The sequence below is a fragment of the Procambarus clarkii genome, chromosome 61, assembly GCF_040958095.1.
Source record: "Procambarus clarkii isolate CNS0578487 chromosome 61, FALCON_Pclarkii_2.0, whole genome shotgun sequence".
Classification (NCBI taxonomy): Eukaryota; Metazoa; Arthropoda; class Malacostraca; order Decapoda; family Cambaridae; genus Procambarus; species Procambarus clarkii.
In genome coordinates this window covers 14386650-14406352 of record NC_091210.1, presented here as the reverse complement: position 1 = coordinate 14406352, position 19703 = coordinate 14386650, and the positions used below count along the sequence as shown (strand labels likewise).

Sequence of the window (19703 nt, the reverse complement as noted above, 5' to 3'; positions counted from 1 at the left end):
AACAAGCCTGAATCATTCAACCTTGTTCGAATTTGTGTTCCTCACGTGTGCCCCAAAGAATGAGGTGATTTGATAAAATGCTATGCCCAGGATTACCATCAGAGTGCCGGCGGGCTGATGGGCACATAGCCTTGGCTAACATCAGCTTTTGTCCGGTCGTGATGGTCTAGTGGATAAGGGGTCCTGTACACACCAGTTGCATAGTGCTCCTGGCAGTATGGGTTCGAGTCACTTCTGGGGTGTGAGTTTTCAGTTATATATATATATATATATATATATATATATATATATATATATATATATATATATATATATATATATATATATATTCAGTTGCATATGTCCTGGGGACCATTCAGGCTTGTTCGCATATATATATATATATATATATATATATATATATATATATATATATATATATATATATATATATATATAAGAGGACCTTGTTGAACATGAGATCATTTTTATAAGCACAAGCATTTAATTATTAAATTAAACAATAAGTTGTTTAATTTAATAATTAAATTCTTTGAATTCGGGGATTCTTTGAAGTTAAATCAAGTGACACTTAAGAGTGTTGTGAGTGTCAGGAATGGGTATGTGGGCCTGCGGGCCGCTCCAAGCAACAGCCTGGTGGACCAAACTCTCACAAGTCAAGCCTGGCCTCGGGCCGGGCTTGAGCAGTAGAAGAACTCCCAGAACCCCATTAACCAGGTATGAAGCAGATATCAAGCAGATATCAAGCAGATATCAAGCAGATATCAAGCAGATATCAAGCAGATATCAAGCAGGTGTCAAGCAGGAACTTTAGGTAGTTTCACCTGTCAAGTGGTGATTACCAGTTCTTGACTGACGGACCATAACTACCCTGAAGCGTTTGTTTAGAGTACTAGACTTGAACCTAACAACTTCAAACATTGAAGCTTGGGATCATTATTGGTTCATTAGACTCGTTCGTATTTGGGGAAGTGAAGGAGTGGCTGTTGGCCATTGTTAATTGACACTTCAGACTCGGCAAAATGTTAACCAATGGGGTGAGGGTTAGCGTGAATGTCAACCAATCAGCGGCCGGATTTGGTTGGCTGCTGGTTATAAAAGGGACCATGAGACAGCATGTTGTCAGTGTGGGCTTGGCTCTCGTTAAGTGCTCATTGTCAGGTATGTTTAGTATAGTCGGATAAGTGTAAGTTTGTTCTTGAGTATTTGTTCGTATATTAAGTTTAAGTGTTTGTGTTTACTTACATTACCACAAGCTTTAAGGGGTTACTTGGTTACAAATGAAAATTACTTGAGATAACAGTATGACTGATTAACATAGATATCTTAAATATTGTTGAAAGTTATGAAGTGAAGCAAATATTTAGTTTTTACAAAAGACTTTGGTGTCTTACTAGCTTGTAAAGGTTTCATACTTGCCTTAGTAACTTTAGCAATAAATTTGGATGCTGAATACTGAACTTTATAGGTTTAACATGAACTACTAACCACAGCCCTGACCCCCTCCAGGGCATGGTAAATAAAGCGTGATGGAGAACAAATGCCTTCCTCCATTATGGGATTACCAGCATAACCCTTATTAATCTTTCACTTTTATAATAAAATATTTTAACGGTATTAAAAATCTTTATCGAATCTGTCTAGGTACAGAAACTTTAATCCCCTAGGTCCCTCGCCGCCTCTAATGTGTAGCAAACTGAAGTTTGCCAAATCATTTATATATGAATAAAACGGTTTATGGTGTAGTGCACGAAAGTGTGCCTTAGTAAATTCGCCAAACAATACTTTGGCTTAAAATGGAAGATCTCTAACAGATCTTCAGGAATACTACTTGACTATATAATTTCTGTAGTTCCAACAAGCACTCGGTATTTAAACCATAAAATGCCATATATAAACATTATACTTTCGAAAAACTATAGATTCCTATTTGTTATTTCCCAGCCCGTCCTCGACTAGTCATTACATCCAGCGGTCGACCCCCCCACAAACGCAGTCATAAATTTTCACTTGCTGTTCATTAAACAATTTTTCTCTTGTTAAAATTATTTGTTTATATGCTTAGGTTAGGTATTTAGGTTCTGTTTACTTGTCTGTAGTGCGATGGTGAAGCATTTACAGCGTTGTGGTTTTAACACTGTCAGTAAAGCCCTTGTTCCTGAAGTGTTCGAACGTAATCAGTTGATTTGTGTAATGTTTCATTCATAAATACAGCTTGGCGAGTGTAAGGAATGAACTTCTGGATCTTTATTTGAAGTACGGGCTGGTTATTACAATTCTTTAATTCAGGAATGAAGCCTTCTCCAAAGGCTTGCACTAAAACCAACAAGAATGTTAAGTCTTTACTAAAAGGTAAATAAAAAGGTTTAGATTCACAGCCTCGGACTTGCCGTCCCTTGCTCTATAAAACAAACCGTTTGGTTGCCATTTCCTAAAAGACGACCTTAACTATTTACCTTTCTAGGCAAATAGGAGCGCATGACTTGGCGTTCTTCCTCTGGTCAACGCCTGTCAAAGGTTCAAAATGCCTCAAGGTCCAGGAAGCGGGACAACATATGTTTACTAAGACTGTGAAGACTGTTCTAAAAAAAAAAAAATGACATAGATCTTAGAGGATATATCTACCCTAATAGGGTACCCATTAGAAAAAATCATAAATATGGCAAGGGGTGACTACTCCATTCACGCACTAGTACCTTCGATAAAGTGTCGTGTAGGAAAGGAACTTATTACTCGCAAAACTGTCATGACGTTTCTTAACACTGAGAATCTATTTCAGAATGAATGTCTTCATAATACTGTTGTGGACGTGTGTGGTCTCTGGGGACCACTTCACAGCTCCTGATGGCTCCTTGGTGTTCTTCCCGTCCCCTGAGGAGAACCGGTTGTCTGGCCCCATCTTCGTCTCTCCTCCCCAAGGTCCTCTTCCTTCAGGACAAAGCCTTCCACAACCTTCCCAAGACTTTAGAAGATTTGAAAGGCCTTTTGTTCCATATAATGCCCTGCAGGTCCCTCAAGCTGCACAACCTTCCCTCCAACCCTTTCCTGGGGTTGAGATTCAACCTCAGATTCCCTTCGTGTCTCAGCCACAACCCCAGCTTGCCTTCGTGCCTCAAACACAACCACAGCCTTCCTTTGAGTCTCTTCCCCAGCCCCCCTCACAACCCCAGTTAAGCTTCGTGTCTCGGCCTTCCTCACCCCAACTTCCACAACCCCAGCTTCCCTTCGTGCCCCAGCCCCTTCCTCGGCCTTCCTTCGTGTCTCAGCCCCAGCCTCTCCCACAACCCCAGCCTTCCTTCGTGTCTCAGCCCCAGCCTCTCCAACCCCAATTAAGCTTCGTGTCTCAGCCTTCCTCGCCCCAGCTCACACAACCCCAGCTTCCCTTCATCTACCAGCCTCTACCACAAGCCCAGCCAGCCTTGGTCTCTCAACCATCCAGGCCACAGCCACCTCCACAGAACCCTTCCTGTGGAGGGTCCGGTGGTATAGTAAGTAAAGCTGCAGTGATTCCTATACTGATTAATAGAATGGCTTTACTTCATTACTGCATGACTAGAACGGTGTATATAATCTTGTGTATGTATAACATGACTTTTTAAACCCATTCATCTAGGTACCACAATCTAATCTGTTGTTTAACCTATTTTTCATTTCATAGATACATGAAACGAGGGCTGGTAAGAACTACCACTTCTCATGGTGCGTGAATACCAATACCTACAGCTGGGATCAAGCCAACTCTTACTGCTCGCGTCTTGGCAGAGGCTTCCAGCTAGTTAGTATCCAAGACAAGGATAAGGACGACTTCATAACTAGCGTCATCGCCAGAAGTGAGTTTATATTCTTGCATTAGTCTTCAACGTGGCATATTATACATTAAACCTAATATGTTCTAGCTACAAGAACTTGGTAGATCATTCTGACTAATACCCGTTATTTAAGTGTAATTTATTATGAATTTACACGTACAACCTGTCTCCTCAGATCCGATCCAGTTCATCTGGACAAGCGGGAACAAGCGAGGAACAACGACCTGGAGGTGGTCATCCGGGTACACTTTGTCCTACACCAACTGGTCTCACACTGGAGGGTCAGTATGGCTGGTTTTACTGTGGTCATTTATTGTCATTTGACCTGCATGGTAATTTGCTTAAGGTAGTTAGATTGTTTAGAGTGCAGGTTACTCTTGAGGGCTTGACGGCTGCCAGAAGCCATGACTGAGTTAAACTTGTTTGTGTTGTGATTACGGTTTCAAAGGATGAAAGTTCTGATATTAACTCTGCCCTCTCGTCCTCAGGCTGGGGCGACCACAGCCAGACAACAGGGAAGGCAACGAGGACTGTCTCGGGGTACTGAAGAACATCTATAACGACGGCATTAAGTGGCACGACATTGCCTGTCACCACGTCAAGGCTGTCATCTGTGAGACAAGCCTCTGAACGTCACGACACTCCATCACTTCTACTGTTCCCGGATATTTACCATATTAACTTAATAAAAGTTAAATAATATTGCGTGAGTTCTCAATATACCAGGGGTTAATTACCGTACTTTAGTTTTACAAAACGTTAAAACGTATGTGAATGTTATCTGATCTACTAGTTTCCTAAGGCAAGTAAATTCTAATTGCCATTAGGTCTCTAATGTCTTATGGTCAAATTAAACAGGTTCTCTTACCTTCATAATTATTGAAATTTGAAGACTTTCTCAATAATAAGTGTGAATTTCAGTTCTGAAGTATCCAGTAGTTTTTCTTGTCCAAATGGGGGGGGGGGGGGGAGCGGCCCTCTCAAAGAACGAACTACAGGGAGTTCTAACCTCTATGCTAAGAGGTAAGGCTACTACTACTGAATAGAAGTTTCTAGGAAATGCTCATCCTACTCTCAAAACGATCATGCTGGAGAGAGACTCGTCCCCACATGTCTTGCTCACTTGTGTATGAATAATTAAAGCCTGATTTAGAGATTCCTAAAATTAACCTTTTCTCTCCCCCTTTCTAATTCCCCTCCCTTCTCCCATCTAAGAAAGGTCTGTATGGCTAGTTTCAATTAAAATTTTACTGACGATGTAACATAAAGCCTATAAAAGAACTGCTTGACTAACAGAATCAACTCTGGCAGGAAAGTGGAGCGTTAACATTGGTTCGCATCTTGCCGAAGCAAATACTTCATCTAAATCAGATTATCTGGTGACTTTATTAGATACACTGGTGGAAAGTGGTGGGTTACATATAAAGAATACGGTATGGATACAATGGTAGACTACCATTGTGCCGACTGTATTGATGAGCAGTCTGGTCCTGGCTGTGAACCTGACTTGGTGACTTGAATTTCTCCATAGTCGTGTTTTAAGCAGCTAGAGTACCCCTCTTGCTAAAGTAGCGGGGCTACTTGAACAACAAATCGAAGATGCCAAAGTTCGGTAAAGATGCCAACGAACAAATGGAGAAATGTGATTCTCGCTATTAGTTATAAAACTGCGACAATGTATAATCTGGGCATCGGAGGAGAGTTGGTAAAGATGACACGGGGGTAAATTGTCATTGACTTTTTGTACACACTCGGGTCAATAACTCGGTCCTCTCATTCATACTTTGAGGTTTTGATCTAAGAACAGTCCTTGTTGATAGAATATTCACTGATCGAACCATTGGGGCGGTAACAGCAGGTTGGTCTGAAAACAGGTATGAACACTACAACATCTGCCGGTGTATGCAGCCCGTCCTCTTAAATGCCAAAGTCCATTCCATCCACCCGCCAAATCCCGTTTATGAATGGAAAAAAGGTTTACATACGACTAACAACTGATGACGTTCAAACAAGTGCTTCACTGGCGACTTGTTCGAACCACAACGCTGTAAATGCTTCACCCACGTAGTACAAATACAAATAATCGCCAACGGAACCTAAACACCTAACCACTGTAAATATGCACAGTACGATAACTATTAGTATAAAAAAAAAAGATGTAAAAACTGCCGTGGACCTGGTGGATCAGAGTCCATGCTATTTTCAACACGCCAACTACAGGCCAGCAAGGAGTGACTGAAACAAAGGAAGCGTCTGACAGCACATATAGGTCACTAGCAAGAACCATTGGACACAGTCAACTTGCTTCAGCGTGGGTGACGTTGAATTAAAAGATTCATCGATGAATTGCCGTTACTCTTGGCTATTCTGGCCACGTGGTTATTGCTTGGTGCCTTAATAATGGCTTGACGTCTAGAAGGCACCAAGCCGGGAAGACATTTCAGTCCAAAATGTCTGAAAATAAGTGCACGACTAAGAGGAACAATGCACTTGGACAGCCACATAAGCATAACCTCGTTAAATCTGAAGTTTCTTCGGCTAAAATATTTTACCTTCATACTCGGACTATTCTAAGAGTCAAGTCACCATGCAGGGGAAACTGACTAAAGCTTTAGGCTTGTCTAATGAAGCAGTTTATCTTCCTATAGAGGTTTAATTATAGAGCACAGATACGAAGATCCATTCTAACCGGAGCATGAACAGTTTACACAGGACTGGGCACCCAGTACAAGGCCACCACGCCAGGGGTCCCACACTGGCTACAGGACCTATCTTACGAGCACCCAGATCACCCCAGTGTCACCCTCCTTGCACAGTACCAGTACACTAAACACACGGAAGACAATCTTGCCGTAACTACAAAATGCTGAAGAATGTCTAGGTTCCCCCGCTCCGTCCCCCTGAGAGTAACTGATGCTGTTGCAGCATCCCTGGAAGCTGCAAGATAAACTCTCTGGTCAGTCCCGGCGGTAACTAAGTGGGAGACGCCACACATCTGGTAATCAAAATGTTACTATGGGAGATGGCCAGAAAACTGTGAGGCCGTCGCTCTCCCGCCCAGCAGTGATCGTCGAGGACGCCGATAGTATCACCAACACTGTCATCCTGGAAGTTAATAGTTATTATGAAACATAAATATTCACACTTTAATTGGTTGACAATTACGCAATGTGTTATTAACGAGCAATATCTTAAGTTGAAATCCAATATTTAACTTCATATAATATTGTGTCAGGAACTTTGGGTTGTTGAATTTGTTAGTCTGTTATTGCATATATTGTATATTGTATTTGTCGAGGGGTGATTAACAGTTCTTGACTGATAGACGATATCTACACTACTGATTCTGTTGTAATTGTTGCTCTGTTGCAACTGTTGTTTTGAACAAAATGTGTTTGTTTTGAGTAGCATATTTTGGACCTAACAAATTTCAACATTGAAGCTGAGGATAATTATTGGTTCATTAGAGACTAGTTCGTATTTGGGGAAGTGAAGGAGTGGCTGTTGGTCATTGATAATTGACACGTCAGACTCGGTAAAATGTTAACCAATGGGCTGAGGTTTAGCGTGAATGTCAACCAATCAGCGGCCGGGTTTGGTTGGCTGCAGGTTATAAAAGGGACGATGAGACGGAATATTGTCAGTGTGGGCTTGGCTCTCGTATGAGTGCTTTTTGTCAGGTATGTTTAGTGTGGTAGATGTGTTTGTTCGTAGATGACGTTTGTTTGGTAAGTTCGTGTATGTGGAATTCCTCAAACAGGTTTTAATTGTTAGAATAAATTAAGATTAGCTTATAAGTATTTTAATCATTAAATAGAATTCTTACTATACTAGTATGAAGATTAGCATAAGCTGGGTTTTTCTTTCTGGTGGGGGAAGAATAACCACAACTCGAGCTTAGTTTTTTAATCTTTTTAACTTCTAAGGATTGGATTTACTTCTAAACTACTAATACTCTAAAACGTATCGACCCTACCAGAGTATATGGTGGCACTTGTGGGGTCTTAAGTGTGATAGCTAATACTCACGACTTCTACTTTATCTTTTTACAGTAAATATTTAATACCTAAATTCGGCGGTACTATTAAAAAGATAGGTAAGTTTACACATTACAGAAATCCATTATTTTAACATTTATCTTGACTTAAACTTTTAAACGTTTAAAGCTCTAAACGTAGCTCTTGAGTAAACAGTACACATTGTACTGCCACCAGTGAGGTTGGTACAGCCCTACGGCCCAGTTTACATTCGCAGCGGAATAAAAAATGTAGTATTGGAGGGGTGGGGAATGTTTCTTAGTGCCATTAATAAGTTTTAAGGGTGGTCATAAACACTTTAGCTCGAGCCGCTGCGCTACAGCAATCTTATAAATGATGTAAAAGTTTGTTCGTTCAAATGCTAATATTGGAAAGTTCTTCACCAATTGATTTGAAGTTCTCACAGTTCCATTCACATCAGTTGACGTGGACACATTATATAGATGCCCCGTCTGTGATGGGGTGGGGAAGGGGGCCTTTTTTAACACTATTTCGTGTAAGTCAAGTATTCAACCTCTTTACCGATTGCTTTGAAAACTTTACACAACGTTGCACTCTAATAGGCGCGTTTTTATATAACTACTATAAACATGGGTCGCCTGTTAAGAGGGGGGGGGGGGGGAAGGGGACCAAGAATTATTTGAAAGGCGCCATCCATTAGTCATAAGAACTGCTGTTGTTGGTTCTAAAGATTGCTTGGAAGTTTTTAAAATTAGCATTCGGATACGCGTTTATATATAAGTTTTTTATAGATGGCACGCCTCGATAGGGGAAAATGTCTTTTTGTTTGAAAGACGGCACAATCTCTTGCATGCAAGAGCAACAAGATATACTAAATGTTAAGATAATGTTTCTGATTGCATTGACAAATAGAATTTTCATATTTATTTTTCATTTTGATCTAACAATTCTGACATTATTGACAATTGTGACATTGGAATTAAGCTGATAAGGTTAACGTTCACTTCCTGAGTACCTTTTTGTATAACTTTTTAATTTAGTTTTTAACGTATTTCAGTGATGACTTTAAGTAATTTGACGCTCCAATTTTCTTGTTGTAACATCGGATCGTTTGGGAATGCATCGAACGAGGGAGTGGGGAATGTCAGGGGATGGGGGGGGGGGGGGGGGAAATGGTTGTGGGGACCAAGGGGCCTCGTAGCCTGGTGGATAGTGCGCAGGACTCGTAATTCTGTGGCGCGGGTTCGATTCCCGCACGAGGCGGAAACAAATGGGCAAAGTTTCTTTCACCCTGAATGCCCCTGTTACCTAGCAGTAAATAGGTACCTGGGAGTTAGTCAGCTGTCATGGGCTGCTTCCTGGGGGTGGAGGCCTGGTCGAGGACCGGGCCGCGGGGACACTAAAGCACCGAAATCATCTAAAGATAACCAGAGGAATGGTGGGGAGGACTGGGAGCCAGGGGCAGGTTGCTGTGGCTTGCCAGAACACACGCACTGCTGTGCCACAGCAACGCGTGGCCGGGTACAACTAGTTGGTAATACAAACTTAGATTTTTGTCTCTTTCATATTAAGAGTATCTGCTAACTGGGATAAACATTTCTTTAAAAGCATTCCACAACAGAAAACACACTAATTCAGTCCCACAAATCAATGTTAATCCTACAGCCTGGAGTTCACCATACATGGTAACTAAACAGGCTCGTAAACGTTTATTTATTTTTATTTTATTTATTTATGCATATACAAGAATGTACATAAGGAATGTGAGGATACAAATATGGTAATTAGTCTTGTAAAGCCACTAGCACGCGCAGCGTTTCGGGCAGGTCCTTAATCTAAGAAAATTTTAAGGAGGTAAATACTTGCAAAATTAGACAAAAAATGATAACAGATTACATGAAATGAAAAAAAAGATGAGAGAAAATTGTAGGTACAGTATATTAAAGCACATGGGTAGCTAAGATTGATTGCAATGACACCTTGAATGGTAGTTGACAAAAAATTTACAAACGTAACAAGGTAAACGCAGTTGCTAGTGACCCTTCTTATACCTGTAAGGCTGCTTGACGTTGTTTAACTCCGGTTTAGGTTCATAACCGCTCGCAAAGCCTGCGGAGCGGTGCACCATTAGGTTACCATCACTACGAAAACTAGAAAAAAATATTTGGGCTTAGATGTTTTTTATCTACCGCACAAGCCCGCCTGGTACAATCTGGCCAGGGTTGATTTTGACAGTAGCAAGGAAAACGGTAACGATATTATTTTGGATAAACCTTTTCACTCTACCTTTCTTAATCTTTCAGAATGTATGTCTTCATAATACTGTTGTGGACGTGTGTGGTCTCTGGGGACCACTTCACAACTCTTGATGGCTCCTTGGTGTTCTTCCCGTCCCCCGAGGAGAACCGGTTGTCTGGCCCCATCTTCGTCTCTCCTCCCCAAGGTCCTCTTCCTTCACGACAAAACCTTCCACAACCTTCCCAAGACTTCAGAAGATTTGAAAGGCCTTTTGTTCCATATAATGCCCCGCAGGTCCCTCAAGCTGCACAACCTTCCCTCCAACCCTTTCCTGGGGTTGAGATTCAACCTCGGATTTCCTTTGTGTCTCGGCCACAACCCCAGCATACCTTCGTGCCTCAACCACAACCACAGACTTCCTTTGCGTCTCTTCCCCAGCCCTCCTCACAACCCCAGTTAAGCTTCGCATCTCTGCCTTCCTCACCCCAACTTCCACAACCCCAGCTCCCCTTCGTGCCCCAGCCCCTTCCTCGGCCTTCCTTCGTGTCTCAGCCCCAGCCTCTCCAACCCCAATTAAGCTTCGTGTCTCAGCCTTCCTCGCCCCAGCTCGCACAACCCCAGCTTCCCTTCATCTACCAGCCTCTACCACAAGCCCAGCCAGCCTTGGTCTCTCAACCATCCAGGCCACAGCCACCTCCACAGAACCCTTCCTGTGGAGGGTCCGGTGGTATAGTAAGTAAAGCTGCAGTGATTCCTATACTGATTAATAGAATGACTTTACTTCATTACTGCATGACTAGGATGGTGTATATAATTTTGTGGATGTCTATAACATAACTTTTAAACTCGTTCATCTAGGTACCACAATCTACTGTTTTTAATTTATTTTCTATCTTTCAGATACATGAAACGAGGGCTGGTAAGAACTACCACTTCTCATGGTGCGTGAATACCAATACCTACAGCTGGGATCAAGCCAACTCTTACTGCTCGCGTCTTGGCAGAGGCTTCCAGCTAGTTAGTATCCAAGACAAGGATAAGGACGACTTCATAACTAGCGTCATCGCCAGAAGTGAGTTTATATTCTTGCATTAGTCTTCAACGTGGCATATTATACATTAAACCTAATATGTTCTAGCTACAACAACTTGATAGTCTAACTGGACTAATACTCGCTATTTAAGTGTAAATTGGTAATTATGACTTGTAAGTTACTCGTACAACCTGTCTCCTTAGATCCGATCCAGTTCATCTGGACAAGCGGGAACAAGCGAGCAACAACGACCTGGAGGTGGTCATCCGGGTACACTTTGTCCTACACCAACTGGTCTCACACTGGAGGGTCAGTATGACTGGTTTTACTGTAGTCATTTAACCTTCATGGTAACGCGCGTGGGGTAGTTAATTTTGAGTACAGGTTACTTATAAGACTTCAGGTTACTTATAAGACTTATCTTGTAAAGAGGCTTGTACTAGTTGGTTTAAGCTTGCTTCCCTGGAAACACAATCCGAAACTGTCTCTATTTTCCGCTTGTTACAACTTGTAATAAAGTTGTTACATCTTGGCTTAACGTGTTTATGACGTATTAGAACGTTGTTACAACTTGATATATTGGTTGTTATAACTGGTTAGGAGGTGTTAAAACTTGTTCGAACGTTGTAGCAACGTCATAGTTTCGGTGTGTTTGGCGGGTTATGTCTTGGGATAACTAATAGTATCGAGGGATGTAATAATTGATGTTAACTCTGCCCTTCCGTCCTCAGGCTGGGGCGACCACAGCCAGACAACCGGGAAGGCAACGAGGACTGTCTCGGGGTACTGAAGAACATCTATAACGACGGCATTAAGTGGCACGACATTGCCTGTCACCACGTCAAGGCTGTCATCTGTGAGACCAGCCTTTGAACATCACGACACTCCTCCAACTTCAAATAATGTTACTGAATATTTACGCTATTATTTGTATAAAAATATTTACTAAATATATATTGCTAGATACCCGAGGGTTTAGTTCCTACACACACACACGCCTGTCTTGAATCATCATAGCATGTAATGATCTTGTCTCGATGGTGAAACTAACTTAATGACTACCATGATGTACCAGTTTTCCAAAATACATATTCTAACTACCTCTGGTTACTTTTTAACTTGACCTTTATTAAAAACAAAGGCTTTGGAATAGTTTTCAATTTATAAGCTCATTGAGGATTTTTTAACCAGATTTGATTATTTGGTAATAAGTGTGAATTGGTATGTCCTTAGTATCCAGTTTCTGTCTTCTGAACTCTACACGACTATACTTTACTCTTCCCCCGGCAAGGAGAGTTTAACACTAGTTAACTTAAAGGTTGGTTAGCATCACTAAAAAGTTTCTATTGAACTTTCATGCCACATGTTTTTGAAAGTCACGCTGTATCTGAAATCTGACACCTAGTGCCCATCAGTCTTCGGCACTTCAGCATCAAAAATAAACTCGGACTGTTCCAAGACTCAAGAATATATAATTGCTCCTCCCTGCATGGACTATTGACTAGTTCTAAGGCTGTAGAAACGGCCTATACAAGAACGGATTTACTAATCGCTTAAACAACCACCGATGAAAAACTCGTTTAATTAAATGTAGCATTTGCTGATCTATATCAGATTAATCAGGTGCACCGTTGCTCTACTGCAATAGTCTTGGTAACATAAGAATACAGAACGGGCACATCGGCGGGGTCGCCAGTCGTATCGATAAAAGTCGGTTCCTGGAAAATGTTAATTAAAATTCCCCACCGTCGTGGCCCTGTTAAGTATAGCAGGGTTACTTGGGTTAATAATATACAGGGTTAATAATCGCAAACTTGTCTTACTGTAAAGTCTAAACGAGCGAACCGGAAAGGGGTGTGTAATTACTTGTAAATTTAACTTGGGAAATCCTGAGCATAGACGGTTACTTCAAAAATTGGTAAACAATTGCGTCATTACCTAGTTCTACACACCGGGGGCATTTAACTGGCCCCTACCATTCACAATAGGTTCAGATCTACGTGGTGTCCCTAGTTCAACTCTCAAGGATAAGCGCGGCCGGGTAGGTCTGAAGGAAAGAATATGCTGGCGGCATTTGCCGGTTTGTGAGTACTTTAATGCGGTGAAAGTCGGGTGTTCATACTGTACTCAAGTGGCAACCTACAATCTAGCATGCTCGGTACAGCTCCTGTGCCAGGTAAGTCCACTACAGGCTCGCCATAAACTGTGCTGCTTGGAACCTGTTCAGAGTAGCTGAATCTATAACACGGGTAATCCATGTTGGATTACCTGATGCAAATCACGAACAAGGACCAGCCGATTGAGCAAACTTTATTCAACATTGTCGACGTTGAAATATTGATTCATTGATGAATTACCGTTACTTTAGACTATTGAGGCCACGGGGTTACTGCTTGGTAACGTTAAGCTGACTAACACCTGGGTGTTAGTCAGCTTGACTAACCATCCTGCTCCGTCCCTCCCCCCTCCCCGAGAGTAACTTGTGGGGAAAAACCTGTTGGGATATATGAGAAGAGAACTACCAGGGACTTGTACTGAAATAAATTAAAAATTACTGTCCGCAAATTAATTCAACTAAAATCTCTAGCTAGGGTTGTAAATCCTAGCTCCTCTTTTCCTAATGACAGATTGTGGGCTGTAAGGGGCAGGTGGGGTGAATGAATTAGTTGATAGGTTGATTGAAGATCCACAGTTTACCTGCCGACAGGTATCTCACATCAGCTTGTATTTTATACAAGGATAAGATTTTATAAATTCAGTTGAATGACTGAACACTGGCTCTGTTTAAATCAGAGATTTAAACATAATAGTTATGGTGCTGGGCTAGACTATGTAACAGCCAATATATTCTTATACTATGAACAACAATTAAAATTGTATAAGTATGATAAATGACCTTAAATGTAGTCCAAGTACTGTTAACTAAGTACTAAAAATTATATTCAATTAAATGAACTTATATGATAACTTAAAAATAACTAAAGAAGCAATTGTTAACTTAATTTATATATTCAAGTATATATACACATATATTCATATTCAATTTATATGAAGAGGTACAGTCAGCTTGATTGAATCTTTTCCCACACAATGGACACTCCTGAGGTTTTGTTTAACCTTGATTGAATCTTTTCTTACATCATGGACACTCGTGAAGTTTGGTGCTTAAAGATTCAACTGCTGCACTACAATATTAATAAACTTACTGAGATATGAGGTGTTGCCTCGCTTTATAACCGACAGACAGACTTATAGGATATTAAAGTCATACAAGCATACAATTGGCCAATTAATACACTAATGTAATAACCTTCAATATACTTTTCTGCCAGCCGGGTGCCTGTCTGACAGTGTGCCAGACTGGATAACTCTTTTGTCACGAGTTTAGGCACGATATTTTATATAACAGCTTTGCTGTAGATTGTTCTTGTAGCGTTGCTACATGATTTTTCTTTAATTGCAGTTGCAGAAAGATGAGGGTGGAGGTGGAGACAGTCACTGTGTGCTCCACTATACACTCTTATTTTATATAAATGTTCTAGGAATTTTCCTTGTAGATATTGTCCAGGTACTTCCCCCAGTTCTAGAGTGTTCACTGGTGATAAAGATAATTAGATAATGTGTCCTGAGCTAAGTAATGTTCGCTAAGGCTCCGTGAGTGTTGTTCACTCTGTAGTAAACAAACGCGTTCTGCCGCGGGTGTGGTGGGCGCTTCTTGTTCCCGAGATGCCCCTCTCTCTCCCGTGAGAGGGGGTAGCTTTCAATGAATATTGATTGATTATTTTTACTGTCTAGACATATGATTGAGATAAGATGTGATTATAATATAATTAGATATAGGATTTAAAGATTATAAGTAGTACTTGCTAGCACTACTGATTCTTAATAAGGATTCGATTTTTAGTCCCTACTGGAAATCGAATCATGTTCCAAAAGTTTTTTAATTAAGAAATCCTTCTAGAAGCTTCTGGATCCTTGAGAGATCATGCACAAAGTCACTATAGTCACCTATAGGGCCCCTATGGTGTACGTGATCCTAGTGGCATTGTCATCTAGGATCAAGATGTATAATGAATCTATAATGATTTTGATATGATTTTGATATGATTTAGATATGATATAGATATGATATAGAAATAATACATTTCTTAGATGATTATTAGATATGGTGGGTAAAATTTCCCACATAACTGATGCTGTTGCAGCATCCCTGGAAGCTGCAAGATAAACTCTCTGGTCAGTCCCGGCGGTAACTAAGTGGGAGACGTCACACATCTGGTAATCAAAATGTTGCTATGAAAGATGGGCAGAAAACTGTGAGGCCGTCGCTCTCCCGCCCAGCAGTGATCGTCGAGGACGCCGATAGTATCACCAACACTGTCATCCTGGAAGTTAATAGTTATTATGAAACATAAATATTAGCACTTTAATTGGTTAACAATTATGCAATGTGTCATTAACGAGCAATATTTTAAGTCAAGTTGAAATGCAATATTTAACATCGTCGAATATTGTGTCAGGAACTTTGGGTTGTTGGATTTGTTAGTCTGTTATTGCATGTATTGTATATTGTAGTTGTTGAGCAGTGATTAACAGTTCTTGACTGATAGAGGATCTACTCTACTCACTCTGTTGTAATTATTGCTCTGTTGCAACTATTTTTTTGAACAAAATGTGTTTGTTTTGAATTGCATATTATAAACATAACAAATCCAAACACTGAAGCGTTGGATCATTATTAGTTCATTAGAGACTCGTTCGTATTTGGAGAAGTGAAGGAGTGGCTGTTGGCCATTGATAATTGTGAATTTCAACCAATCAGCGGCCGGGTTTGGTTGGCTGCTGGTTATAAAAGGGACCATGACACAGAACAGTGTCAGTGTGGGCTTGGCTCTCGTTAAGTGCTTATTGTCAGGTATATCTAGTGTTCAGTGAAGTAAAATATAGTGGATTAAGTTTGTATATGGTTCGATTTTATTTTAGATATTTGTTAGCGACTGAAGTGTAAGTAGTTATGTATATGGTAATCTTGAAACAGGTTTAAGGTGGTTTTTACCTTAACAACTTAGGTTTGCGGTATGAATAAAACGTTGTAGTTCTCAGTATCTGTTGATAGACAGCGATTGCAATATTGATTGCTTGTCATACAGGATATAGAAGATCTTTTCTATGTAAAGTTCAACTTGTATAGAATCTAATTACGGGTTAGGTCTTAAGTATACTATTGAAACTGAGTTTAATTTTATTAAACTTTTTTTTAATAGTAAATAAGTAGATAATTATTACCACTACGCATTCTACGCCCCTACCTGTCGGTAACGGCCTACGTCCCGGTTAACAAAAAAATTAGTTAAAAAAATATCGAGGGACGGGGGTTGGTTTAGTCTCATTAAAATGACTTTAATCTTAATGAAATGTTAAACATTCATTCGCCTGGTTTTGTACAAATATATACTTGCCATAAACTTCAAACTGGCAGTCAATAATTTGACTTGCTAAACCTAGATAATACGAACTTTAACACTTAAAATATGTCTGCTAGTAATCTGGTAAATCTTTAGTTTCTCACTACAGCCAACCACAAAGTAGTTCTTCCTACACAACGTGAACTTGGAAGCCTATAGCCTGGATTTCACCATCCAATGTGAGCAATTAACTCTAAAGCGGTCCAATTAAGTGACTGTATGGTACTCAATCTCGCTGGGTGAGCCTTGCAAAACTAATAAGAGTGCTTGACATTAATCCTATGAATGAATCCTAACTACGGTAATTCATAGGACCGCAAAGGATGCGGAACGATAGTAGGTAGTCACTATTAGGCCTCGTATGGATAAAAACGTGGCAAGTCCCTCCCTTTACTAGAGCACTGATTGGAATACCTAGTGGAATAGAGCAAGAAATGACTCCTACATTCACGCACTTGCTTTAACGTTGCAGGGAGAACTAATTATTCAACCAAAACTTGCCATTGGCTTTGCTTTAAATTAACATTTCATTTCAGAATGAATGTCTTCATAATACTGTTGTGGACGTGTGTGGTCTCTGGGGACCACTTCACAGCTCCTGATGGCTCCTTGGTGTTCTTCCCGTCCCCTGAGGAGAACAGGTTGTCTGGCCCCATCTTCTCTCCTCCCCAAGGTCCTCTTCCTTCAGGACAAAGCATTCCACAATCTTCCCAAGACTTTAGAAGGTTTCAAACGCCTTTTGTTCCGTATAACGCCCCGCAGGTCCCTCAAGCTGCACAGCCATCCCTCCAACCCTTTCCTGGGGTGACGATTCTACAACCTCGGCTTCCCTTCGTGTCTCAGCCCCAACCACAACCCCAGCCTTCCTTTGTGCCTCTTCCCCAGCCCCCCTCACAACCCCAGTTAAGCTTCGTGTCTCGGCCTTCCTCACCCCAACTTCCACAACCCCAGCTTCCCTTCGTGCCCCAGTCCCTTCCACAACCTGCCTTCGTGTCTCAGCCCCAGCCTCTCTCACAACTTCAGCCTTCCTTTGCGTCTCGGCCCCAACCTCTCCAACCCCAATTGAGCTTCGTGTCTCAACCTTCCTCGCCCCAGCTCCCACAACCCCAGCTTCCCTTCATCTACCAGCCTCTACCACAAGCCCAGCCAGCCTTGGTCTCTCAACCTTCCAGGCCACAGCCACCTCCACAGAACCCTTCCTGTGGAGGGTCCGGTGGTATAGTAAGTAAAGCTGCAGTGATTCCTATATTAATAGAATGACTACTCCATTACAGCATGACTAGGACGGTGTATATAATTTTGTGAATGTAATATGACTTTTAAACCCATTCACCTAGGTACCACAATCTAATTTGTTGTTTAACTTATTTTTTCGTCTCTTAGATACATGAATCGAGGGCTGGTAAGAACTACCACTTCTCATGGTGCGTGAATACCAATACCTACAGCTGGGATCAAGCCAACTCTTACTGCTCGCGTCTTGGCAGAGGTTTCCAGCTAGTTAGTATCCAAGACAAGGATAAGGACGACTTTATAACTAGCGTCATCGCCAGAAGTAAGTTTATGTACTTGTGTTCAACATGGCTTCAAATTTAATACTAAAATGCCTGCACATAAATTGGAAGATAGATATGCCAACGACTTGTTGTGCTAGACTGCAATGGCTTACTTAATGGGCAATATTTCTAAGCTACTTAATACTTGAATGTTTTTTAGATCCGATCCAGTTCATCTGGACAAGCGGGAACAAGCGAGGAACAACGACCTGGAGGTGGTCATCCGGGTACACTTTGTCCTACACCAACTGGTCTCATACTGGAGGGTCAGTATGGCTGGTTTTACTATTTATGGTCATTTGATCTTAATGGTAACGTGCATGGGGCACTTGGATTGTTTGGAGTACAGGTTACTAGTAAGGGTTTCTCTAGAGGCCTGTACAAGTTTAAATTTTCCTATTTTGTTACAACTAACGGTATCAAGGAATGTAATAATTCTGATATTAACTCTGCCCTTCCGTCCTCAGATTGGGGCGACCACAGCCAGACAACAGGGAAGGCAACGAGGACTGTCTTGGGGTACTGAAGAACATCTATAACGACGGCATTAAGTGGCACGACATTGCCTGTCACCACGTCAAGGCTGTCATCTGTGAGACAAGCCTCTGAACGTCGCTACACTACTCCACTTCCTCAATTAATGTTTGCGAAAACGCTTGAAAGAAGCATTGATATCTGATTTCTTGGTTAGTTCTTCAAACACGTGAAGTTGGCCAAAACTAGTTTATCAGGAAGTAATAACTTATTTTACAACCCCTAATAAGTATAACGTGTACACTAGAATTTTATGTATTCCATAATATATTTGAATTCTACGTGCCACATGTTTTACTTTTGTTCCATCTTATAGGAATTGTTTAGCAATTCTTGAACCTGTAGTGACCTATTCACTAATTTTATATCCCGTCGGCATTTCCATTTATATTCACGGTGTACAAATTTGCACCTTGCACAGCTCGTGTTGGGTTAACAAGCTTCTGCAATGCAAGTTCTGATTACAGTAAACATTGAAAGGTCAATTAGTCTGTCTCTCTCTCTCTCTCTCTCTCTCTCTCTCTCTCTCTCTCTCTCTCCACCAGAGACCTTTACTCATTCATCCACCCATAGTACTGTCTCGCCCCGTCCTCTCACTAGGCTGGTTAAAGCGGCGGCTGTCCTTCCCCAGATGCATTCATCAATTTTAACATGCTTTGTATTAAATTGGTTTGTTCAAATATTAATTATCTTTAACAGAACCTAACCATACATAATATTAGATAATTTGTTAGAGGTACGTAGGTATAAAAAAAAATCTAGGTTTGTGGTTCGAACAGAAGACAAACGGAAAAACTTCTTCCGGAAATTTTAGACAGTCGTCAGATTAGTGTGACTCACTTCTCCATAAACAGGTTTGGTAGCTGGATTAAAGAGCCTTGAATCTGTGTATGAAGATGGGCTGAATACTTTCATAGTCGTCGGGAAAGGGGGTTCATGCATGAAGATAGTGAGCTAGAAGTCGTCGAACGAGGCTTTTAAGTAGTCTACTACTCCCACCAGTTAGGGATTGTCCTTCAGCTAGATTAACTTTAATTTCCTTTTCTTGCACTTTCATTAAAAATGGTGAA

At 41.1% G+C, this 19703-nt stretch overlaps 3 protein-coding genes across 4 annotated transcripts; all 3 read left to right on the top strand.

Moving 5' to 3' along the window:
• Nucleotides 1-1028: 1028 nt before the first annotated feature.
• LOC123774440 (tyrosine-protein phosphatase non-receptor type 23-like) lies at nucleotides 1029-4511 on the top strand. The gene is made up of 5 exons (XM_045768767.2): nucleotides 1029-1161; nucleotides 2780-3488; nucleotides 3659-3830; nucleotides 3985-4090; nucleotides 4298-4511. Exons 2-5 carry the CDS (start codon nucleotides 2781-2783, stop codon nucleotides 4437-4439), a joined length of 1128 nt encoding a protein of 375 aa, XP_045624723.1. The 5' UTR covers nucleotides 1029-1161; nucleotide 2780; the 3' UTR covers nucleotides 4440-4511.
• Nucleotides 4512-7342: 2831 nt separating this feature from the next.
• On the top strand, nucleotides 7343-12180 carry LOC123774441 (uncharacterized). The gene is made up of 5 exons (XM_045768769.2): nucleotides 7343-7489; nucleotides 10111-10777; nucleotides 10946-11117; nucleotides 11282-11387; nucleotides 11810-12180. Exons 2-5 carry the CDS (start codon nucleotides 10112-10114, stop codon nucleotides 11949-11951), a joined length of 1086 nt encoding a protein of 361 aa, XP_045624725.1. The 5' UTR covers nucleotides 7343-7489; nucleotide 10111; the 3' UTR covers nucleotides 11952-12180.
• A 3678-nt stretch (nucleotides 12181-15858) lies between these two features.
• On the top strand, nucleotides 15859-18918 carry LOC123774439 (uncharacterized). 2 transcript variants are annotated; one of them, XM_069307860.1, is made up of 5 exons: nucleotides 15859-15993; nucleotides 17080-17764; nucleotides 17927-18098; nucleotides 18260-18365; nucleotides 18567-18918. In XM_069307860.1, exons 2-5 carry the CDS (start codon nucleotides 17081-17083, stop codon nucleotides 18706-18708), a joined length of 1104 nt encoding a protein of 367 aa, XP_069163961.1. In that variant the 5' UTR covers nucleotides 15859-15993; nucleotide 17080; the 3' UTR covers nucleotides 18709-18918. The 2 variants fall into 2 exon arrangements, with proteins under 2 accessions (XP_069163961.1, XP_045624722.1); XM_045768766.1 differs by lacking the exon at nucleotides 15859-15993 and adding an exon at nucleotides 16027-16082.
• Nucleotides 18919-19703: the final 785 nt, after the last annotated feature.